Raw genomic sequence first — 26,957 nt, forward strand, 5'->3', positions numbered from 1 at the left:
TCCTTTTACATTACACTGCTCCCTTACATCACACTGCTCCTTTACATTACACTGCTCCCTTACATTACACTGCTCCTTTACATTAAACTGATCCCTTACATTACACTGCTCCGTTACATTACACTGCTCCTTTACATTACACTGTTCCCTTACATTACACTGCTCCCTTACATTATACTGCTCCTTTACATTACATTACTCACTTATATTACACTGCTCTGTTTTCTCTCAAATGAGATGTATGTGGCTGCCATTGCAGCCCATCACGATGCAGTGGACGGCCGGTCCCTGGGGAAGCATGACTTGATCGTTAGGTTCCTGAGGGGTGCCAGAAGGTTAAATCCTCCTAGGACAGCCCTGATGCCCTCCTGGGACCTTTCTATTGTCCTGGCTGGACTTCAGAGGGGTCCCTTTGAGCCGCTTGATTCAGTTGAGTTGAAGTTCCTGTCTCTCAAGACAGCGCTCCTGATCGCGCTCACTTCCATCAAGAGGGTCGGAGACCTCCAAGCATTTTCGGTAAGTGAAGAGTGCCTTGTGTTCGGGCCGGCCTACTCTTACATTGTCCTGAGACCCCGACCTGGATATGTGCCCAAGGTTCCCACCACTCCCTTCCGAGACCAGGTGGTGAACCTGCAAGCACTGCCCCAGGAGGAGGCAGATCCAGCCTTGGCGTTGCTGTGTCCCGTAAGAGTGCTTCGTATATACGTGGACCGCACCCGGAGCTTCAGAAGCTCTGAGCAGCTCCTGGTCTGCTTTGGGGTTCAGCAGAAAGGGAAGGCTGTCTCCAAGCAGAGGTTGGCCCACTGGATAGTGGATGCCATCGCCTTGGCATACCATTCCCAAGGCGAGCCGTACACCCTGGGGGTGAGGGCTCACTCCACAAGGAGTGTTGCCTCCTCCTATGCTCTCTGGCAGACATCTGTCGAGCTGCGGGCTGGGTGACACCTAACACCTTTGCGAGGTTTTACATCCTTCGTGTAGAGCCCGTGTGTTGGGTAACAGGTAATTGGTGGGAAGAACTGGCTCAGTGTCACGCTTGCTGTGCCATTCCCCCTCACACGGGGATGCGAGCACCTTTTTTCTCCCAGTAGAGTTCCTCGGTTGGCGTACCCTGGTCGAGCATCCTCCAGCACCCTCAGCGGTCAGATTGGCTTGGCGGTATGTTGTGTGGCCCAGTACTGGTGTTAGCATGCCCAGAGTCCCGGTCAGCCCATGTACTGGGCTAGGTGTCCATATGGCTTGATTCCCTACGGGTAATCCAATATGTGTATTCTTCCACGGTAAGGTTTCCCTCTCGGTAAACCCGCGTCTTCCCTTGACAGACCCGCTCTGTCAGTCTCTTCTGGTAGCTGTTCCATCCCTACACAAAGGTAGGATCTGCCTCAGAGACCCATTCCATATGTAGTACTGCCCCCTGGGTCAGTCCATATCAGTATCTCCATTTGTCACCTCCCTATAGGTAGGATATAATCTCCGTAGCGACTTTTTCCTAGGCTTACTTCCCCATCGTTCTGCCTAGTTGAAAAAACAAATAGGAAAGATTTGAAGCAATTTTTCACTGAAGGTTGAAATTCCTTCCAAAAACCTTTAGTGGACGGAACAGCACCATCGCATTCTCCAGCAGCGATGTACTCACCCTTTTGGTCCCCTTTTCTCTTAAACTCAGAGATGATTGGCCTCCCAAGTGAGACCCCATATGCTAAGCAATTTGTTGGCATGATTGTTGTGTTATGTTGTTATGAGTGATTTGTTTGGATGTTTTCTGTATGAGTGCTTTAATTAGATGGAACACCTTTTGTATTTGTGTTTGATTTTTTTTATGGCTACAGACGGCAGTCAACGAGAGCATCTGCTTGCAGTCGGGTTTATTGTTGTGAATATATATGTGTGGTATTATTTTTTCTGTTTACGTTGGTGAGTGTTACAAACAGACACGTCAAGCCGGACACCAGATGAAGTGAATTGAACGCAATATTTGTCAAATACAAAGACCTTTCAGAAACATTTTTATGAGCAACAGAAAACTTTTTACATACTGCTTAATACAGCGCCATCTTTTCAAGAATAAAGTTCAAAATAGCCATATACTATTTAAATACTAATAAAGTGGGGGTATATATGCTTTTATCAGTGTTGTATGATAAATGTGACTCAATACAGCAGTGCAACTACTGTAAAAAAAAAGAAGCTTTTACCGTCCTAAAAACACAGATTTGTGGCCATTATTGGAACTGAAAAGGTTAGAATAAACCCGAAACACACGTGATGGTTGTCATGTGGTGAATCTGGCCAATCGTGAAACAGCTGTGTCGTCATCAGCACTCCTGCAGCTGCACTGGAGAAACTGTGGCGGCTGAGTCATCCGGCTGCTCTCGAAACACTCTCGCGGTACTTTGATGCCACACGTGACAGTCATGTGGCGTTGGCGCCATCTCAAGTCGCACAAAATTTCTAACCGGCATGCACTGCTTCAAGTCAGATTGCGATCGGTTTGCGCAGTGCTGCATGAAGTATTAAAGAGATTCAAAGGAGCTGTTGATACCCAAAGATGGTAAAGGATTAAATTTCCAATCAATAGAGATAAGCAGACCAGTACCTCCACCTCTTCCAGTCAAACGGGGGAGTGGGAAGAGTGCTGCAGGTGTAGCAGTGTCCTCTGGTTTGATCCAGGTCTCTGTCAGGGCCATGAGATTAAGCTTTGAATGACTTATAATAGAAGTAATGAAATCGGCTTTGTTTACAGCAGACTGGCAATTCCAGAGACCAACAGAAAAAAAAGTAGTGTATTAGCAGACATAGGCAAAGTGAGCAGGTTGTTAGGATTGCACTGCCTACAGTGTGTGATGTGTGGTTTGCGAGCGGTAGTGATAGTAGGGATCTGGAAACACATAGAATTGGTTATAAAAACTGAAACAGAAGTGAAACAAGTAGTAGGAAAAAGGATTAATCAAAACAATACTTATATCCCTTGCCGGTGTCCCTGCCCGGTGGAGTCGCACAGTAGAGTCGATGGTCTTTACAGTCTTCGGTCTTCACACTAGGAGGGCTTAACAGGAGGGCTGCCGTGACCGCGACGGCTGCCGCGGTTTACTAACCTTTTTTTTAAACCCGTCAGACAAAACGGAAATTGAATTCAGCTGAACACACTTTACTGTTTATCACAACAAAGGTCTAAGCAAGCGCACGACACTGACAACGTATGCGATAGAGTACGACACCAAATGCAGCACGTCTCAACATAGTAAACAAACAAGCGTTTCCTAGCAACGACAACTGCGCTAAACACTAATGAGACAAGAAATAAATACACTTACGATCTGCTTTTAACTTCCGCTGATTTAACTGCTTCTCTCACAGGGTATTTCTTTACACTGTCTTTTGCTAGCACTTGAACACTTTACTGTTTATCACAACAAAGGTCTAAGCAAGCGCACGACACTGACAACGTATGCGATAGAGTACGAGACCAAACGCAGCACGTCTCAATTTTATTTTATTATTAATAAGAAGACAATAACTGTTACAATTGAAAATGATACTATTTTAATATAAAATAAAATTCAATATTATTATTATTAGTAGTAGTAGAATTAAAATATTGAGTTTTTATTTTACAGCAATTGTACCATTTTTAATGCATTTATTATCATTTAATTAATAATAAAACAAAGCTTATATTATTATTATTATTATTATTATTATTATTATATATTATGTTTACTTTATTTTAAATATACCAATTAAACAAATCAATAAAAGCTATTGCTGTAATCATATTGCACTCTAAACAAAAATGTCTGTTTTTTAATAATAATATGAATAATATTTTTATACACTTAACAAAATATTTTATATTGTAATATTTTATTATTATTTAATTATAATAATAATAACTATTAATTATAACAAATGAGAAAATGAATATATTATGATTGCAATAATCCAATTGTACTTTAAAATAAAAAGGAAGTCTTTATTAATAATAACCAAAATAGTAACTGTATTTTTTTATAAATATTATAACAATTACAATTAATCAATAATAATAATAATAATAATAATAATAATAATAGCTTTAATAATGTTAACAAATCCATTAAAAATGGAAAAATTGTTAATTATAAAATAAAGTTAATATTTTTATTATATTATTATTATTATTAATTTTTTGTTTGTCAATTTAAAAATCCATCAAAAAGGTTATTATTGAAGTTTTTTTTTGATATATTTTTTGTATTTATTAGTATAAGGTTATTTATTATTTTGATTTTAATTTTGTTTTTTTATTTAGTTATTATAAGAAGATAATAACATAACTGTTATTATACTATCTGTTATAACTGAAATGATACTATTGTAATATAAAATAAAATTCAATATTTATTATTATTAGTAGTAGTGGGATTTGAAGTTGTAGAGATAACAAGATTTAAATGATAATAAATACATAAAAATGGTACAATTGCTGTAAAATAAAAAGTCAGTATTTTAACAAATCAAAGCTTATTGTAAAAAACATGATGTGTTTTCAAATACATTTCAGATGGATTTATTTGATGCATGAACAGAGTTTGAGTCTCTTATAACACACATAACATACAACACGCTTCAACCATCTTCACACATTTGTGATGAGAAGCGTTTATAAATCTGTTGAAAACAAACCAGACGCGTTATTATTATTATTAACTAAATATTAATTTTACTGTTTTAATTATATCAATTAAAGAAATCACTAAAAATGGACACTGATGCAATAATCATATTGTACTGTAAATATGTCAGTATATAATAATAATAATAATAATAATAATAACAAAATATTGATTTACTTTACTTTTAATTATAACAATTGAAGAAATTAAAGAAAAATATATTAATTATAATTGTATTATTTAAATTACAATTTAAAAATCCATCAAAACTGTTACTGCAATAATATTATTGCAATAAATATTCAATTAAAAATGCTATATTTATTCAATAAAAAGTCAGTATTTATTGATAATATTAACCAAAATAAGAATTTTATTTTATTATTATAAGAACATAACTGTTATAATTAAAATGATACTATTGTAATATAAAATAAAATTCAATAATTATTATTAATAGTAGTAGAATCAAAACACTGACTTTTTATGTTACAGTAGAACAGGATTATTGTAGTACTAATTTATTATAATTTAATTAATAAAATATATAATTCATATTTTGGTTATTATTAAATATTACATTTTTATTTTTAAAGTATGATAGGATTACTGCAATTATACTTTTTGTTATAACAACAAAATAATAATAATAATTATTATTAAATACTGGCATTTTATTTTACAGTGCAATATGATTACTGCAATAGTAAGAGTTTTTATTGATTTGTTTAGTGGTATATTTAAAGTAAAAATATTATTTTGTTAATAATAATAATAATAAAATATTTTGTACTCTTATACTTTTATTAATATACTTTTACTTAATAAATAAATATTAAAATAAATATAATATGAATATAATATTTCTTTAATAAATCAGTAATATATTTTGCAGTAATATAATTGGAATACATTTTTATTGATTTGTTTAGTTGTTGTAATAGAAATAATAAAATGATAATATATTATTGATAAATATTATTGATGTTTATGTTATTGTTATTGTCATAACATTTCTTTATTTCTTATCATATTTGTTATAATTTAAATTATAGTAATAGCCAAAATAATCATTTTATTTCATTATTAAATACTGACTTTTTGTTTTTAAGTGCAATATAATTATTGCAGTAAGATTTTTTTTAACTGGTATAAAAAAAAAATAAAATAATACATTAATATTTATTTATAATTTTTATTAATAATAATAATACATGCATACAGACTTGATTTAAGAGTACAACAGTATTATTGTAATCATATTTCTTTGATTTGTTATAATTCAAATAATTAAAACATTCATATTGTAGTTGCTATTATCAAATCAGCAGATTATACATATTTTATCACGTTTACATATTTTAGTAAATAAAAAATAAGTAAATAAAATCACCGCTTGAAAGAGATCCCATAATAATTAATACAGCTTTTCTGTAGATACAATATATTTTATTAAATGCTATGATGAATGCTCCTCCTTAAACCGCAACCTTATCGTGGTGGAGGGGTTTGAGTACCCTAATGATCTTAAGAGCTAAGTTGTCTGGGGCTATATGCCCCCGGTAGGGTCTCCCAAAGCAAACAGGTCCTAGGTGACAGGTCAGACTAAGAGCGGTTCAATAGCCCTTTATGAATTGTCAAAAAAACAAGGACCGTGAAATCGCCCGGCATGGTGCAGCCGGGGCCCCACCCTGGAGCCGGGACTGGGGCGGGGGCTCGAATGCGTGCGCCTGGTGGCCGGGCCTCCCTTATGGGGCCTGGCCAGGCTTAGCCAACCTCTCGTGGACCCACCATCTGCGGGAGGAATCATAAGGGGCTGGTGCATTGTGGATCGGGCAGCGGTCGAAGGCCCCGACGACCTGATCTCTGGACACGGAAACTGGCCTTAGGGACGTGGAATGTCACCTTGCTATTGGGGAAGGAGCCTGAGCTTGTGCAGGAGGTTGAGAGGTACTGACTGGAGATAGTCGGACTCACCTCCATGCACAGCTTGGGTTATGAAACCACGCCCCTTGAGAGAGGCTGGACTCTCTACCACTCTGGGATTCCCCCCCGCGAGAGGCGGCGGGTTGGTGTAGGGTTGCTCATAGCTCCCCAGCTCAGTCACCATGTGTTGGAGTTTACCCTGGTGAACGAAAGGGTCGCTTCCCTGCGCCTTCGGGTCGGGGGTCATTTGTGCTTACGGGCCGAATGGCAGTGTAAAGTACCCGGCCTTCTTGGAGTCTCTGGGAGGGGTGCTGGAAAGTGCTCCGACCGGGAACTCCGTCGTTCTACTGGGGGACTTCAACGCTCACGTGGACAGCGACAGTGACACCTGGAGGGGCGTTATTGGGAGGAATGGCCACCCTGATCTGAACCCGAGTGGTGTTCTGTTATTGGACTTCTGTGCAAGTCACAGTTTGTTCATAACAAACACCATGTTAAGCATAAGGGTGTCTCATCAGTGCACGTGGCACCAGGACATTTACATTTATGCATTTAGAAGACCCTTTTATCCAAAGCGACTTACAGTGCATTCAGGCTAACATTTTTTTTTATTTACCTAACATGTGTTCCCTGGGAATCGAACCCACAACCTCTTACGCTGCTAACGCAATGCTCTACCACTGAGCCACAGGGCACCCTAGGCTGGAGGTCGATGATCGATTTTGTGGTCATTTCGTCTGACCTCTGGCCGTTTGTCTTGGACACTCGGGTAAAGAGAGGGGCAGAGCTGTCAACTGATCACCAGCTGGTGGTGAGTTGGATCCGATGGTGGGGGTGGAAGCTCGACAGACTTGGTGGACCCAAATGTATTGTGAGCTGGCTGAGCCCCCTGTCAGAGAGATTTTCAACTCCCTCCTCCGGCAGAGCTTCGATCAGATTCCGACTGAGGCTGGAGACATTAAGTCCAAGTGGACCATGTTCTCCGCCTCCATTGTCAATGCGGCCACTTGGAGCTGTGGCCGTAAGGTCTCTGGTGCCTGTCGAGGCGGCAATCCCCGAACCCGGTGGTGAACACTGGAAGTAAGGGATGCTGTCAAGCTTAAAAAAGAGTCCTACCAGGCCTGGCTGGCTTGCGGGACTCCTGAGGCAGCTGACGGGTACCAGCAGGCCAAGCGGGCTGCAGCACGGGTGGTTGTGGAGGCAAAAACTCGGGTCTGGGAGGAGTTTGGTGAGGCCATGGAGAAAGACTATCGGTTGGCCTCAAAAGAGATTCTGGCAAACTATATGGCTCCTCAGGAGGGTGAAGCAGTGCCCTGCCAACACTGTTAACAGTGGAGGTGGGCAGCTGTTGACCTCAACTGGGGATATCGTCAGACGGTGGAAGGAATACTTTGAGGATCTCCTCAACCCCACTGACATGTCTTTGTTGAGGAAGCAGAGGCCGAGGGCTCGGAGGTGGACTCGTCCATCACCCAAGCTGAAGTCACCGAGGTAGTTAAGAAGCTTCTTGGTGGTAAGGCACCAGGGGTGGATGAGATCCGCCCTGAGTACCTCAAGTCCCTGGATGTTGTGGGGCTGTCTTGGCTGACATGTCTCTGCGGTCTGGGACAGTGCCTCTGGAATGGCACACCGGGTTGGTGGTCCCCCTTTTCAAGAAGGGGGACTGGATGGTGTGTTCCAACTACAGGGGGATCACACTCCTCAGCCTCTCCGGGATAGTCTATGCCAGGGTACTGGAGAGGAGAATTCAGCCGATAGTCAAACCTTGCATTCAGGAGGAACAATGCGGTTTTCGTCCCGGTCGTGGAACACTGGACCAGCTTTATACCCTCGCTGGGGTGCTGGAGGGTTCATGGGAGTTTGCCCAACCAATCCACATGTGTTTTGTGGATTTGGAGAAGGCATTCGACTGTGTCCCTCGCGGCCTCTTGTGGGGGGTGCTCCAGGAGTATGGGGTCCGGGGCCCTCTATTAAGCGGTGTCCAGTCCCTGTTTGACCAGAGCAGGAGCTTGATTCGCATTGCCGGCAGTAAGTCAGACTTGTTCCCGGTACATGTTGGACTCTGGCAGGGCTGCCCTTTGGTGTCCAGTCCCGTTCAGTTCCCTAACTCATTATGGACTGGATTTCTAGGGGCTGGAGGTTGTCCGGTTTTGGGACCACATGATTTCGTATCTGCTTTTTGGAGTAGAGCCACTGCTCCTCCACATTGAGAGGAGCCAACTGAGGTGGCTCGGGCATCTGTTCCGGATGCATCCTGGATGCCTTCCTGGAAAGGTGTTACGGGCATGTCCCACCGGGAGGAGGCCCCGGGGAAGACAGAGGACACGCTGGAGGGACTATGTCTCTCGGCTGGCCTGGGAACGCCTCGATATCCCCCCGGAAGAGCTGGAGGAAGTGTCTAGGGAGAGGGAAGTCTGGGCGTCTCTGCTTAAACTGCTGCCCCCGTGACCCAGCCCCGGATAAGCGGAAGAAGATGGATGGATGGCTATGATGAATGTTTTATTTTATAATGTCAGAAACTCTCCTGAAGCTCATGTCAGTCTTGTGAGGAATCGATTATATTCATAAACCAATCATCAATTCAGATCTGATCTCAAGTTCATTTCTCATCGTGTTTTATTATTTATGCACAAAAACAATAGAGAAAAATGAATTAGATGTACTTTTCACAAACATGATTTATGAAGAACTTTTGATAGTTATAACACAGATGATTGGTGTGACACTACAATTAAAACACAAATGTAGATAAACACACACACTCTCTCTCTCACACACACACACACACAAACATACTTATCATTTATTCTGACTGTTATTTCAGTGACAGAAGTTCAGCTGCAGTATTATTGTCATGAAGAGACTCTATAACATCTCACTGTCACTGATTTATCATGCAGCTAAAAGCATTATGGGTAGAATCTCTCGTCAGTCTCTTCTGATTCATCAACACAGTTTCACTGATGATCCATAATAATAAAACCCAAACCCAGGATAGAGCGGCTGAGTGAATGTGGTTTGGACTGTGTGGATGAGGCTCATTGTGTTTCTGGAGACGCTGTAGAAGGACAGAGTTCCTGCACTGTGATCCACATACACTCCTATTCTACTGCTGATGGACTTCACAGAGAGATCAGTCATAATGTTATTGTGTATGAATGAGTAACTGGAAGAAGAGCAGAACAAACTCCAGGACTGATCATTAGATCCAAACCTACAGTCCTCACCCGATCCCTTCCTGCTGATGCTCTTATATGACACTGATATACACACACCATCACGTCCACTCCACTCAATCTCCCAGTAACAGCGTCCACACACACTCTCTCTACACAACACCTGACGCACATCATCAAATCTGTCTGGATGATGAGGATACGACTGTTTCTCTCTCACATCTATCACACGTGTCACCTTTCTGTTCTCCTCAGACAGAATGAGTCCATTGTGTGCTGCACTTGGATCCAGTGTGAGAAAACAGACCCCTGAACACAAGAACAGAGACATAAATAACAACAACTACAATCACTACAGCTGTGTGTGTGTGTGTGTGTGTGTGAGAGAGAGAGAGAGAGAGAGAGAGTTTGTGTGTGTAAGAGAGAGAGGAGTGTGTGTGTGATTTCTTTTTAAATATTTTAGAAAGAATACTTTTTTCTTTGGTAAAAATGTTCCTGATTTTAAAGTTATTTAATTTTTTATCTCTGATAGAAAGGCCCTCAACAGTAAGATCTGCTTATACATGTTTTCATTTTTAATAAGGTGAAGTAGGTTTGGGGAAATACAATGAATTAGTTTTTATATATTCACTGGAAGATACATTTAAGCTACAATTATAAATAAATTCAGTGTAATTATAAAGATCTCCTGAATGATTCAATAAATCTATAACAAAAACTAAACCTTTGTTAAACCAATCACTTGTTTTTGAATAATAAATATTGATTGTTCCTAATAACACATGAATGGGGAGAGAAATTATGTTTATAGATATCACGCATCTAAAGTCTGTTTGTGAAAGTTAGACAGCTTAATGAGGATGTTGAGTTTTAATATTAGTGATGGTTATGATTTAGATGTACACAATTACTTATTATGAATTACTCATTCATTCATATATATATATATATATATATATATATATATATGAGCAGTTTATATTCATGAGCAGCTTTGTATTTGCTGACATGCTGTGATGCTCATTTAGAAGCAGTTGTGCGCATGCATGCAGCTCCATGCGCTCTTTGTTTACATTTCCTGCGTCATGCAAGATTCACGTACTGTATGTGCATATTTACAGTTGTAAATATTTTAAACAATATTTGAAACCTGTTGTATTACGTTTCCCCTGTTAAGAGATCTCTCATTAGTAAACAGTTAAAATACCCTGAATCTCTTTAAAAAGAAGATTTTAATTGTTGGATTACGCTAACATTTTAGACACAATATGATGAAGAAACATAAGCTCGCGTGACTGTGTATATGTTCCTATGATATTTTTGTAATCGTATTTTAGCATTTAAAGTAATTTACTTTTTTTGTAGTTGTTCAATGACAAAATTCAAATAAAATGCATGTTGCTTGCAATATAAATGTATAAACAATTGGTGCGTTCAATTACTGCTGGGATTTTTTTTCGTAGGGGTGGGGTAGTCGTGCTGACGACGTGAGGTGCGTTCAAGTCAGTTTCGTCGGAGCAAGATGGCGCTGTACCTTCTTTTAATGAATACAGCACCTGGGTCAATGGTATTGTCATACCACGATCCCAGTACAACTGGTTATCATGGAAAAATGCTAAACGGAGAGATAAAAAAAATGTTAAAGCCATGTGCAATGTTGCGAATCAAACCATTTCTCGTCTAAAGGTGCACAAATGTTAGGACTTTTAGTTGTAATTCATTAACTTGCTGCTTATAACAAGATTAATGATGATCATGATAAATGACAGTTTTATAGACTAGTAAACATTGAAATTCAATTAAAATTTACCGTCAACTCCAGACGTTGCATCCATTGATTCCGCCATGTTTATCACTGACACGCCCCCAACTCGTACAGATCGGGGCTTAAAGAAAATCCCGAGCTCCCCAATGGTATTTACGATATTGTGGTGGCGTTCATGTGCATTCAACTCGTAAATACGATCGATACGAGATGACTTGAACGCACCAAATGTTCTATGATGAAGACTGATTGTACTGAGTTCGATCACTGTGTCCGTCCTTGTTTGTCACGGTTTCTGGATCAACACTGGGCTGTGTTCTATTCAGAGGAGATCATCACTAGTGTTCTTGTTTGTCACGGTTCCTGGGCCGTGTTCTATTCAGAGGAGATCATCACTAGTGTCCTTGTTTGTCACGGTTCCTGGATCGACACTGGGGTGTGTTCTATTCAGAGATCATCACTAGTGTCCTTGTTTGTCACGGTTCCTGGATCGACACTGGGCTGTGTGCTATTCAGAGATCATCACTAGTGCGCCCTAACTCTTGTAAGACTGTATTCTCCACAACAGCAGCCTTGGAAAGTGTATGGCTCAAAAGTGAGAGTCATTAGGAACACACTTTTGAAGACATAAACATCAGTTTGGAACATTGTGATTGTCACGCTTTTTCTCTCTCATCGAGGTGCCCTCGGTAGGCATCACTGCGCTGTTTGGGACACAGTGGGTGAATGTTTATTCCATTCACCCACTGATCTATAATAGAGAACTGGATTGCTCATGATGTCATGAATATAATTCAAACACCCTAGGCATGTAAACGGCTATTTTTTTAATGTCTGGAATTTCCCCTACTTATTAAAAAGCTACTATTATACAGTAAAAAAGCTAACATTCATTGACAGTCAAAAAGTTGGACATTACTTCAACATATTCTCAAATCTGAAGAAAGAACCTTTATTTGCCTATGTACAGTTTATATTGTTTATATCCATTGTATTGATAGTGATAAATTAATTTTTTTTTTTGTTGGTTGTTTTTTTTTTTTAAATATTTTTTTTTTTTTTATCTCTAATACTGCTTGTTTTTTTTTTTTTTTTTTTTATACTGTCAGGTTTTTTTTTTTTTTTTTTTTTTTTATACGGACAGTATATAGCACTTCAGTTTTTTTTTTTTTTTTTTTTTTTTTTTTTTTTTTTTTTTGTTTTTATATATATACTTTTTTTTGCGTGGCTCGGTGAATATGAGTGCGCTTTGTGTCTTTCAAGTGTGGTCATTTTTTTGTATGATAACAAAACGGGATGAGTTATCGTTTGATTCAATCTGCCAAAGCAGAAGAGCTCGGGATTACACAGGAGACTTTTTTTTTTTACTTTTGAATCACAGGTTACAAATTCGGTTATTTGCCTTGTAAGGTAAGTATATTACGTTGGATAAATGATAGTTTATAGGAATTTGTTTTTGGATTATATTGGTGTTTTTTTAGTTTGTGAATGATCGTGTGACTGGTTGCTCAGGGGAAGTGCAATTGGTTTCAACAATCCCTGACACTACACCCCCTTCTTTCGTTGCCTACCTAGCTCTTTTTTTTTTTTCGTGGGGCTCGGCTCTGGGTCGCATATTTTTTTTTTTTTTCATTTTATTTTTTTTTTTGTTTTCGGATAGCTGGGGGGCATTTTTTTTTTTTAGAAATTCCTATGAAGCAGGTAATGATTTTTTTTGTTAAACAGGTTTTATTGTGTCGCCCCTACCCTCTGGAGTCTAAGGGTACTGTTTTTTCAAGGTCAGGAGCGGTAACGGGGGGTTGTCGTGGAGAAGTTTTTAACAGGTAAATCATGCCCTGACATTTGTGCTGGGAAAAGGTTTTTTCAGTTTTTTGCAACCCGGTTTCTTATAAATATCTAAATGGCCCAAAAGTCCAGGTTGTTAGTCTCAGGGAATGGTGCAATTTACGGTCCTGCTAATCAGTTCGTTTTCCAAACTGGGGCTGTTAATCAAGGATCCGGTGGCTGACCCACTGGGAACAGCGGATGTATGTACATGAGGTTGTGTTTTGACTGTCAAAAAAAATGTTATGCGTGGTTAGTGAAAAACTGAAGGAAAAATGTTGAAATCATTGGTCTTGAAAAAAGCAATAGAAAACGCCATACAGAACATTGGTTCCCAGATCCGACAATTTTGAGAACTCAAAGGAGCTTGTAGCCTAGAATTTTTTTTTTTCTAAATGATATGAAAATCATCTGTGAAATTTACCTCACTTACAGAAAACAGGGGATATATTGATTTAACCAGTACTTGCGCTGCAAGTGAAGCAAAAGTCTTATTTTCTAAGACACTTTTTGTTGGTAAAAGTCATACATGCGAGTAGGCGTCAACTATCATGAAGGAGTTTTCTCAGGTACGTTTCGGCGAGGAGCGTTATCTATAGGGTGTGCTTCCCGATAGCAGAACTAGGACCTCAGGTGAACACGGAGAGCTTGTTGCATGAATTTTTCTAATCCCAGATTGTCATCATATATGGTGAGTTGGAGTCGGAGTGCAGGGTTTTTAGTCCTCGTCCATACACTGTTAGAAGAGCCTTTTCATTCCATCCACTCGCTGCGGCCAAAGTACAAAATTCAAGGGAATACTCTGAGACAGTCTTTTTACCTTGTCGCAGGTTTAAGAGCTGATCGCTGACCGCAGAATCCCCCACCGGACGCCCAAACACTTCCTTGAAATGGCCGATGAAATTCTGTAAGGAGGAGGTGATTGTGGATTCCTGGAACCATAGCGCTTCGGCCCATCTCAGTGCTGGTCCGGACAATTGCTGTATGATGAACGAGATTTTCGATCTCTCCGTAGGGTATTGGTGTGCGTGCTGCTCAAGTGCAAGTGAACATTGTAGTAAAAACCATTGCAATCTTCCTCCCAACTGGAGAAGGGCGCTGGTCGTGAGATATATACACCAACGTGGAAGCAGGATTAGCGGAAGCGCTGTCCTCCGGCTGTGCTGAATTCATCCTTGCGGTGTTGGTCAAGCCTTCTGTCAGGATATACTCAGGAGACAGAGATAGGTGAATTCAGAACAGTGTTTTTATTTGTATATACAAGTACTCGGTGAATACTTCGTCTTCAAGTGCTCGGTGAGTGCTTCGTGTCTTCAAGTGCGGGCAGTATGATAAACACAGGGGACGGGATAGTAGACAGGTGAGCACGTTTGATTCAGGAGTGTCAAAGCCACAGTCACAGATCGCTCACGTATGTTCTCTTCCTTCACAGATGCCGAAGACAGTACCAGCTCAGGATATACACAGGAGACTACAGAGACCATCGAATCACAGGTTACAATTCAGTGATCCGTGGTCCTGAAGGCAGCAGAACAAGGACACAGGTTAGTGTAACACAAGGGTAAGTATATGAATACTTCGTCTTCAAGTGCTTATGTTATGTCTGGATAACAGTGAAGTGTCAGGAACATAGGAGGCAAGTGCGAGGAGACTGTTCCTGTTGGAGGCTTGACGGAGAACTGATGTATTGGTGAGTGTTTTATAGTGCCTTGATTGGATCCTTGATGCGGGGCAGGTGTGACTGGTTTGTACTCAGGGGACTGTGAGCGTTGTGGATTGGTTGAAACCGGGTTTGCCAGATCCCTGACACATACCACATTGCAGATAACATTTTAAGTAAAAATGAATTTACATACACACAACATAAATCTAATCCCGTTTGACTGATTTGCTTAAAATTGGGTGATTTTAGGTCAGTGGTTTGCATGTGACTCAGGATGCAGAGCATCACATTGCTTGTAAAACCAATAAACCAGGACTTCAAGAGAAATTCATCAGCAAATATAAAGACAAGATATTTCAGTATTTACTTACCAAAAATATTAATCTGCAGTAAGTAATTACATAAGTAAAACCCTCTTGTTTTTATAGTGTTTATGTCAATGATTGTATTTAAGCTTCAAAATTAATAAAAACTGTGCTTATTGGTAAAAAGAATATCATGATGAAGAAAACATGAAAGAGTTATAAACTTTTGTTGTCACAGAGCTTATTGTCTACAATAATCCATAAGCAAATGAAAAAATTCTTCTGGGATTTTGTTGAGGGAACCAGATACAAACCAGGCCTGCAAAAATATGTCATCCCTGCAACACTCTCTTCTATAATTCTACAATATATAGCGCTGATGATAGTTCTTATAGACCTGTGACCACATAATTTTAAGACTTTAAATTTTAATATGAAGTTTATACAGTGCAGCATATTTCTGAATTACAACCTGACTACTGAATATTTTCAGAGCTATTTAAAGGGACAGTTCACCCAAAAATGAAAATGCTTTCATTAATTACTCACACTCATGTGGTTTCAAACCCGTAAGACCTTCGTTCATCTTCAGAATACAAATTAAAATATTTTTGATGTAATCTGAGAGCTCTCTGTCCCTCCATAGACAGCAAGGGAGCTATCACGGTCAAGGCACAGAAACATAGCAAAGACATCCAATCCTCTACATTGTGAGTAAATCACTCGCATATATGACTAAATCTTCACTGGGGGACTAAATGGTGTCTAATATTAGCCAATGGCTAATAAATTCTTAAATTTTACTCACCAGTGTGTGAGTTTGAGGTTAAGCATAAGTTTAGCACAGATATATTTTCACTCGCTGAAAACTCTGAGCACTTTCAGAGTTCTTTCTCTGTCAAGTGATCTGTCTGTGCCATCTTTCAGTTCATCTGAATGGATATGCAGTGCACCTGTATTTGTGTGTGAAGGCACATGACTCGCCATCGCTTTGTCTCACACCAGAGAGAGAATTGATGCGCTGCACGTAAACAATAGTCTTTGTTGTATTTTCCTGTAAAAATAGAGTTCCTTTGGATTTCTTCAGCATTTAAGAACTGCTGTGTTCTCCGGTAGTATCAGGTAGTGGGCGGAGCTAATGTGCAAACGGCAATCTCATTGGCTGGCGCTCCCCTATTATCATCCCCGTTTTGATTTCAGCAAATCAGTTCAAGCAAACACAACTGGATTAATATTCATTAATCCAACAGCTCATTAATCCTTAGTGTGTTTTATATTGTTCTTATTAGTAGAATTCACATCATTATTCTTATCAAAAATCTTATCAGTATTTTTGTTAGTTTTTTCCCAATTTCTTTTACAGAAACAGTGAATGACCAAAGAAAAAACCACCAGCACCAGTCCTAAATTCAGTTAAAATGATTAATATGCATTCATACATGGTTATCAGGTTTTAATTCTAATTACTGAATTTATATCATTAAATAATACTTGATTATCATATTATAACACTTGACTTACTGATGTTAAGAGCAGGGTTGGGAACCAACTGAAATATCTGTTGTTGAACATTAAATTTAAGTTTAAAAGTCAACATGCAGTAATTTATGAGAGTAGGAACTGTAAAGGGACAGCAGCGTGTAATTGTCTGAATATAAATATCAGACGATTTTACAGGATAAAGAAATGACAGTAAGAGGAGACTGACTGTGATCAAAGTGTTCCTGCAGAACTTTACTGTGATTTTATTCGTATTAATTATCTTTATTATTTTAATTTTGATCTAGAGATTTCAACTATATTGCCTACAGTGATTAAAAAATTTATTAAAACAAATTTATGTAAGGTTCTTAACCAATTTTTTACAACTGCTGCTCTTAACTAACAGAATTGGTAATTACTGTATTGGTTAGTCCTCCAATATGCGTCAGCTCTTTAGTTACAGTAGTAGGCTGTTTCTAATGCTATAATATAATTATTGCTGTTATCTATGAAAGAAAGGCAGAAAAAATTGTTCAATTCAACTGGGCAATTGTTTGTTCACATATTTGTTTACTGTTCAAGTAAACTGCCCATGTACGGAACACGTCCAGAGCGGACCACCAGCATACACTTTCGGTAGTATAAATACAAGCAGTCTGCGTTGTCCGTGTACGCATCCGGATTGCAGATGTGGAAAGTATAATACAGGCTTAAAGTGGAAGTAAAGCAGTCAGTCAAGTTTACATTATTTAGTAAATTAGTTTCCACTTTAATTAAAAAATATATTAAAAAAACACTATTAATGTAACCGTTTTAAAGAAAAAAGGAGGTTTTATTATAGCTTTTGGAGCAAGGGAGCCGCCATCTTGCAGTACCACCGCGTGTGACGTCACAGGGTTGGTTCGCTCCGCAGGACAGTTCAGTAATATAAGCACTCTCCGATGCAACGACTGACATCTGGTTATTTTGGGGATAATGTTTTGTTTTTAATGGTAATTAAGATGAATATTTAACATGTAAAATATTTATATCAATATCACCTCATCTATATCACAAAGTTCTGATCATTATATTCCAAACATTGTTTTCATAACGTGAGGCACAACGTGATGTAAACAAACAATGGTTCATACAGTATCGTTCATTTGGCATCTTATGTCAGACCTTTCAGACATATTTGCATTACACTGGCTCGTTCACTAGTAGTGGTATGTCACATATTTTACATTCACCTGTGAATTCACCTGCTGTTAAGAGAATGTAGTTTAACTAAACACCTCTCTGAATGACCAGGTTAGTGCTGCTTAATCATTCTCACGTGTTTTAAGACTTGTCAGTTTAAACATTAAAACACTTTAAGACATTCTGAAGTGAATCAGCACAATAGAGATTTTAATGTGGTACTCGCACGCTGTGACAGATTGTTTCTTTGCGCACACACACACACACACACACACACACACACACACACACACAGATTTTAATGTGGACACACACACACACAAAAGGTTGTTGAAGCACCCTACAGGCGAGTACCAAACCGAGTCTGCTTGAGCAAATGCACAGAATATTATGTTAATGGCTGCTTAAAAACTACATTTGCTCCTCCATCCCCGGATACTTTCAGCCCAATAGGTCCACTAAAGATGCCTTCTCTCACATCCTGCACTCTTCTCTCACGCACATTGACAGCAATAACGGGAACTATGTAAGGCTGCTATTTATCGACTATAGCTCAGCTTTCAATATTATAGTTCCCATCAAGCTTGCTTTTAAACTCATAGACCTTGGTTTAAACTCTTCACTCTGCAACTGGATTCTTGATTTCCTCACTGGCAGACCTCAATTGGTGAAAGTTGGCCAGTTAATCTCCAGCTCCATCACCCTGAACGTAGGAGCCCCACAGGGCTGTGTCCTGAGTCCCCTGCTCTACTCTCTCTAAACACATGACTGCGTGTCTTCCCACAGCTCCACATCTATTATCAAATTTGCTGATGATACTGTGGTTCTGGGCCTCATTTCCAATAATAATGAGACCACATACCTGGATGAGGTAGAGAAACTCACATCACGGTGCCAGAACAATTGTCTCTCTCTGAATGTGAGCAAAACTAAAGAGCTGATTGTAGACTTCAGGAAGAGACAGCAGCGGCTCTGTACTCCTCTAATGATCAGCGAGGACCCCTGTGGAGAGGGTGAGCAGCTTCAAGTACCTTGGTGTAAACATCTCAGAGGATCTGACTTGGACTACCCACATTCAAACACAGGTTAATAAAGCCTGGAAATGTCTGTGGATTTTGCGACAGCTGAGGAAATTCAGGGTCTCACCAGCAAACCTGAAAACTTTAGGGGCCATAGAAAGTGTATTGACTCAGTGTATCTCAGTGTGGTATGGGAACAGCTCAAGTCAAGACTGCAGAGCCCTGCAGAGAGTTGTGCGCTTAGCTGAGCGCATCTCAGGGTCTGCTCTCCCCTCTCTGCAGGACATCTACCTCAAACGCTGCAAAAGCAGAACTGTTAAAATCATCAAGGGCTCCATCCACCCCAGTAACCATCTTTTCACTTTGCTGCCATCTGGTAAGCGCTTCCGTAGCCTGATGGCAAAAACTGAGCGACTTAGGAGGAGTTTCTTACGCCCCTGGTTTATTCTCCTAAACTCAAAACCAGCCTCTTAACATCTACATGTCTCCACTTAATATTCACTTAATCAGTAAGACATTCATCATTCTCTACCTCACATTGACATACTATTCAGGGGCCATAGAACGTGCACATTCTCCTCTTGTACATTCCTGTGTATCTTAATATGTAAGACTACAGTATACTTTCATGCACATTATGTTCTATATTTAATTCTGCAGTATACATCTTTTTTTATATTTTATTCTTATATTTTCATTGTTTACTTTTATTTGGTTTTTTGTTGGTCCTGATGGGATTTATTTTCGTGTTTTTTGTTTTTTTTATTATTTGTTCTGTCCATGGAGTGGACCTGATTCACATTTCACTGCTGGTTATATATGCTCTATATAATCATGTGCGAGACGAATAAAAATCTTGAATCTTGCTTTGAGAGTATATTTTTATATTCATGTGTGAATTAGCCCTTCATTATTTTCCATAATGTAATGATAAAAAATTAAAACTTTCATATATTTTAGATTCATTGCACACCAACTGAAATATTCAGGTCTTTTATTGTTTTAATACTGATGATTTTTGGCATACAGCTCATGAAAACCCAAAATTCCTATCTCAAAAAATTAGCATATCATGAAAAGGTTCTCTAAACGAGCTATTAAACTAATCATCTGAATCAACTAATTAACTCTAAACACCTGCAAAAAAGATTCCTGAGGCTTTTAAAAACTCCCAGCCTGGTTCATTACTCAAAAACCGCAATCATGGGTAAGACTGCGACCTGACTGCTGTCCAGAAGGCCATCATTGACACCCTCAAGCGAGAGGGTAAGACACAGAAAGAAATTTCTGAACGAATAGGCTGTTCCCAGAGTGCTGTATCAAGGCACCCCAGTGGGATGTCTGTGGGAAGGAAAAAGTGTGGCAAAAAACGCTGCACAACGAGAAGAGGTGACCGGACCCTGAGGAAGATTGTGGAGAAGGACCGATTCCAGACCTTGGGGGACCTGCGGAAGCAGTGGACTGAGTCTGGAGTAGAAACATCCAGAGCCACCGTGCACAGGCGTGTGTGCTTTTGAACCAAACAGCGGCAGAAGCGCCTGGCCTGGGCTACAGAGAAGCAGCAACTGCACTGTTGCTCAGTGGGTCCAAAGTACTTGTTTTTTTTCGGATGAAAGCAAATTTTGCATGTCATTCGGAAATCAAGGTGCCAGAGTCTGGAGGAAGACTGGGGAGAAGGAAATGCCAAAATGCCTGAAGTCCAGTGTCAAGTACCCATAGTCAGTGATGGTCTGGGGTGCCATGTCGGCTGCTGGTGTTGGTCCACTGTGTTTTTATCAAGGGCAGGGTCAATGCAGCTAGCTATCAGGAGATTTTGGAGCACTTCATGCTTCCATCTGCTGAAAAGCTTTATGGAGATGAAGATTTCGTTTTCAGCACGACCTGGCACCTGCTCACAGTGCCAAAAACCACTGGTAAATGGTTTTACTGACCATGGTATTACTGTGCTCAATTGGCCTGCCAACTCTCCTGACCTGAACCCCATAGAGAATCTGTGGGATATTGTGAAGAGAAAGGTTGAGAGACGCAAGACCCAACACTCTGGATGAGCTTAAGGCCGCTATCGAAGCATCCTGGGCCTCCATAACACCTGTAGCAGTGCCACAGGCTGATTGCCTCCATGCCACGCCGCATTGAAGCAGTCATTTCTGCAAAAGGATTCCCGACCAAGTATTGAGTGCATAACTGAACATAATTATTTGAAGGTTGACTTTTTTTGTATTAAAAACACTTTTCTTTTTATTGGTCGTGATGAAATATGCTAATTTTTTGAGATAGGAATTTTGGGTTTTCATGAGCTGTATGCCAAAATCATCAGTATTAAAACAATAAAAGACCTGAAATATTTCAGTTGGTGTGCAATGAATCTAAAATATATGAAAGTTTAAATTTTATCATTACATTATGGAAAATAATGAACTTTTTCACAATATGCTAATTTTTTGAGAAGGACCTGATAAAAATCTTGAATCTTGCTTTGAAAGTGCTCTTCACCCCAAACCAGAACAGGTTCACGACTTCTTCCACCTGTAACGGCAGTACTACTCTGTCCCCTCACTGTATCGGCTAAAACGCAAAAAGTATTTGCACTTATTATGGGTTCAACAGTCCTAGAGTTCGTCTTCCTCCATTTAAACAAGAGTGTGTTCAAAAAATAAAGAAATGCTTATAGTACTTAACTGGCGGTGGTACTGCAAGATGGCAGCACCTGTCCCCCAAAAGCTGTAAGAAAACAATCCTTTTTTTCTTTAAAATGGTTACATTAATAGTGTTTGTTATGTATTGTTTAATTTATGTGGAAGTCAATTTACTAAATAATGTAAACTTGACTGATTGCTTCACTTCCACTTTAAGGCCCTGATCAGACAGAACGCGTTTTTCAGGTCTGAAAACACCTGGTGCACCGCACTGCCTTTTTTTTGGTTGATTTTAGAAAAAAAACCTGTGTGCTGTGGTTTTTAATGTTGGTAGGCAACCACTGAATCAGCTGTCCTGTCAGTGTAGTGCACGCGCTCCAGTTTGTAGTGATGGGAATTAAGGCTGCACGATTATGACAAAAATCTAAATCGTCGATTATTCCCTTGAAAATGTAATTGTGATTATTAATTACGATTATCACAATTTACATTGAATTATGTTTATACCATTGTTTGATGCAACTGCATGCCATATTTTTATATGAAAATAAACAAGCTGAAACCACTCTAACTGAAAAACTTTTAGTGCTTTTATTAAGTTTATTAAGCCTCAAATTTCAACTATACATCAGATTGGTTTCTTCTTTAAATTATAAAAAAGTAGAAATATGAATGGTATTTTAATGTAATATTAAAACTAAAACAATGGGAAAACCCTAAAGGTAACATGTAGAAAGAAAAAAAATACTTATCTTAAGGACGCAGAATAACATAAGTGGACTTTGGATGATTAATTGTGGCATCCATAATTGTAATCGTGATTAGAAATTCGATTGGATAGAGAAATTAGTTCATAATTTACAGCCTTCCCAATCCTTAAAAATTGAGACCAGAAACACATCACATAACTGTAAAAGTAAATAATAATAATTATAATTATGCACCCGGTTGTATTTCAGATGTATTTCTTACAGTTTATAAATGTGTGAATTTCTTCATGATGGTTCTTTTCCTGTGGTAATAAGAGTTGGTTATGCTTTAAATTTTGTCCATATGAGGGTGAAATCAGATTGATAAAGCAGAGATACTTGTTTTTGTGTTTTGCATTGGTTAAGCCAAAGACTATAGAATACCCAAGACATGTCACTCGTATACTTTTGATTGGGGAAAAATGCAACACTCAATATGGCCGCTCAATCGCAGGAAGCCCCGCCTTCTGAATAAAGGAGCCAGTCACTAATTGGTTAAAGAGTGTGTTACTGCAGCAGCCATTAGAAGCATCCCGGTTGCTATTGATAGTTTTCATGTGACGTCATACACTCATAGGAATGCCCACCTTGAGGGCAAAATGAAGTTCTGCTCCACTGACCACCAGCTACTTTTGCGCAGTTTGCATTAAGTAGTAATGTAGTAAAACGCAGATATCAAAAGGTGAAATTCAGTAAACAACTTATTGATTATGTTTATTTTGTACAGGCAAGCATATGAAGCCAGAATATAAACGTAAGGTGCAAAGTTTCACATTAAATGGTTTCCCATAGAAAACCATTAGAAGAAAAACACTGAACCATTAAGCGGATTGTGTTCATATTCCAGCCTCATCTGCTTGCCTATGTAAACTTTTATTTCATTAATATAGAGAAGATTACTGTTTTAAATATATGAAAGCACTTTAAGAGTTTTTACAATGTTTTGTCGCACTGTTTAGTGATTGAAATATTGCCGCGGGTGCTTTATATGGATTGCAAATGGCCAAAACTTGCATTTTGCTCACATACCTTTGTTTTATTCTTTTGAGAGGTGATCTAAATATTTACGGCTTTGAAACAGATGGACAATTGACAGGCTTGTGCTGCAGTTCTATGGATGTTTTGCCCTCCAGGTTTTCACACCCCTACTGTTATTGTATCATTAATGGCAGCTTTATCTCATCCGTGCTGGCACGTGATCATGGTATAAGAGAGTTAATCACAGCTGCTGTGCATTCAAGTCAAAAAGCCACTCCACGTGAATTCTATAAATAATTTCATATATAGCTGTTCAAAACCCGAGGGTCAGCTGTGTCACAGAAAGAGATCACCAGTGGAATCATTCTGTTTGGATGGGGATTCATGGAAACGCAGATATCGGATTACAAGTTGTACCTTAAGTGTAATATAAACAGGCAGGACAAAAAATCTGATACAGTCAATAGATTGGATCTGTGCATTATGCCTTGCAGTGTAAATGCAGCCTCTCTCTTTCTCTCTCTCTCTCTCTCTCTCTCTTTTAACGTGGAGATCTTAAATGTGTTCTTTATTTTTATTCTGCAATAGGTGGCTTACACACACACTCTGTAATGAATGAAGAAGAAAAACAACAAAAAAAAACATATGTTTATATTCATTCCTTTACATAATCCAAAATTTTAGTAGAAAAACATTGCCATGCATCAGTGGTACTGGGTTTAGCCCTGTTCATTCGTGCTGTTGTATGTTCACAAGTCACTATTTTAAGGAGGCTGTGAATCCAAAATATTTTTGCACACATGTGAGGAGTAAACCAGTTTGATCTCTGGATCCTTTTTTATGACTTTTTACTCTCTTGACTGCTTGCACAACTACTTCTGCATGCAGCATTTCCAGTTTAACATCTAGCAGCCTTACAAACAGAGAGATGTTCATGGAAAGGCAGATTATTCCAAAGAAACTTTGATATATATGAGTTTAATTCCAAAAACTGAAAGAGAAGCAGCAGTGCCACTTTGGTTTTGTTGCCAAATCTGTTTCCTGTTTGCCTCCAGTCCATATGTGCAGCTTAAAAAAGACTAAAATAGTGACACCTACTTGGTTTATTTGGAATATACGGTATCTTTATCCTCCATGAGTTGAAAGGTTGTTGTTATAATAAACCCGAATGATTCACAGTTAGTCAGCTTTATGCTGAGATTTGTCAATGAGTTGAAAGGTTGAAAGGACTCAGAAAACACTAGTTTATCAGTAAATAATTCAAATATCTCCTTACTATTTCCCCCTGTCACATTTATGGTAATTACTTTTGTCGGTGCTTTGTGGCAAGCTTGAGCTTATTGCATGTATTTAAACGCAGAACTGTTCAGCTGAGCTGACGGCACGCACCATACATGCTGCTGCTGCAGGAGAGTCTAATGAGTAGATGTGGTGTTGGTGGTGGGTGTAGTGAGTATATTGTTGTTTCCACCAGCGCAGCTATTTTTTTGTTTTCATCACTAATTGATGGATGTCTAAAATATAAAAATAAGGAGAAGCCTAAAACAGGCCCGAGACCCGGCCCGTGTCTTAACTATGACGTGAAAATTGGCCCGAAGCCCGACCTGAGGGACGTAAAAAGTCAGAAATGCAGGGCTCTATTTCAGAGTCCACTAAAGTATCATCACCACAGTACACTGTATGTGAAGATGACGCTAAAGATGAAAGAGAGCTATGATCATTTTTTTTTAGATCATTTTGTAGGGTAAGACGGGGCAAGATGACCCTCCACTCTCACCCTGATTTTCTTGATCAATTATCAACATTTATGAATTTAGTCAGTTGAAAATTTAGTTTTGTGTCACTGGAAAATCTATGACTGTATTTTGACACCGTCTATGATATTGTGTATTTGATAAATAGGGATCTTTCAGATTTGTGGAGTAAGCAATATTTTATTTTGAAGTGAAATGATCAAATTAGACCCTTGGGGTATTTAGACCCCCCAGAATTGGCACATAATTAAGGTTTAAATGTAACACTTATTATAATTCAAAAGTAACTTTCAGTGGATTCTCTTTTACTTAGATTCTGCTTTTTTTTTTAGCAGTTATTCAACTAAATTGCCAAAAACTTAGTGTTAGAATGATTTAGTATTTATATAAATAGTTAATATTTATAACACAAATGTTTTATGATTTAATTTATTTGTTATGTTATTTTTTATTATTAATTATTGGCTATCCTAGGCCCCCTGTAGTGCTAGATTTGTTTATTTAGTTGTCATTGCTCAGATGTCAAATCATTCTATTTCCTTCCCATATCACATTGACTGATGCATCATCGTCATCATCCTATACATGCTACATTTCTGTCTAAATATGTTTTATTTTACAGGTAAATGCAGATTGTTCTCTAGGGGGCATCTTCCCTCATCTTAACATACCACTATAGCATGTTTAAAGCCCTGGAGTATCAACATTTATATTTAAATACAACTGAAAATTTTATAACATTTTTCAATATTTATATTACATACTATTTTGATTTTGAAATTTAATTACTGATGTATACGAGGACAATTCAGCTCTTAGCTTTCTTAATATTAGGGGAATCTTTTGGTATCTCACAATTCAATTCAGATCAGTTCTTGAGGTCACGATTTGATTTAAAAATGATTAACTATTATAAATCAAATTTCAGATTGTTTTATGCAGATTTGATTTTAGTTTACTGTTTTGTTACTTTCCCTGTTTGACTGCAGTAGACAGTTTAATAGATATTGAAGAAAAAATCTCACTAAATTAAATATAATCCTTGAAATGTGTTTATTCTTCCTTTAGTCACCCCAATATTTCAAAACAAATGCCAAAGCTGAATGCAATCATTACACACAAGACTAGTAGTCATCTGGAAAATAAAAATAAATAAACAATAGGACAAATCCAATATAAAAAATATACAAATTAAATCAACTTTAAGATTTCCAGATTCAGAAGCCTCGGTTTATTTAACATGTCTTAAGAAATACTACAGAAATTGAATAATCAAATGTAAAAATAAAATACTGTATAGTCTTCACTGTATGAATTACATATAAATTTATAGTGTTTAATTTATGAGTTACATATATTATTATATATATATATGTATATCGTATCTGTATCAGAATTTATTAGGCTGCTGTCCCTTTAAGAACATATTTGTGTGTGTATTTGACTATTTAAGTGCAATAAGCTGTGAAAGAGAACTGAATTCAACATCACATGAATCATAGAGGCGTCATTTGTGCTTGTGCTTCAGCTGTGTGTCCGTCAGCACCAGCACTACATTGAGTTCTTTTGCACTGTTTACTGTGATTAAAAACACGTTAACATGTCAGTAACTTTAAGTAGTACTGCGAAGTTAAAGCAGCAGCGCAGCACGAGCTCAATAGAGCAGATGAGTTATTCACTGATGAGTCTCAATCACACGACACTAAACAGCAATGTGAGATCCAGTGTGAAGAGATTGAATTCAGCGAAGAACACAAATGACTCTCTGATTTAAACTAGGTTATATCCAGATGAAAAAGTGCTGACAAACAGCTGAAACATTTTGAGCAGCGAGACAGAAGAC

General features: G+C 38.5%; 1 protein-coding gene across 1 annotated transcript in view; it reads right to left on the reverse strand.

The window, feature by feature from the left end:
• Positions 1-9,527: 9,527 nt before the first annotated feature.
• The window catches only part of LOC109065226 (NACHT, LRR and PYD domains-containing protein 3-like), a 67,160-nt gene continuing 49,730 nt past the window's right edge, over positions 9,528-26,957 (reverse strand). Inside the window, exon 12 of the mRNA XM_042745181.1 lies at positions 9,528-10,066. Coding sequence (XP_042601115.1) covers positions 9,528-10,066 — 539 coding nt within the window. The remainder of the gene's footprint in view (positions 10,067-26,957) is intronic.

Source organism: Cyprinus carpio, chromosome A4 (genome assembly GCF_018340385.1).
Source record: "Cyprinus carpio isolate SPL01 chromosome A4, ASM1834038v1, whole genome shotgun sequence".
In the NCBI taxonomy this organism is placed as follows: Eukaryota; Metazoa; Chordata; class Actinopteri; order Cypriniformes; family Cyprinidae; genus Cyprinus; species Cyprinus carpio.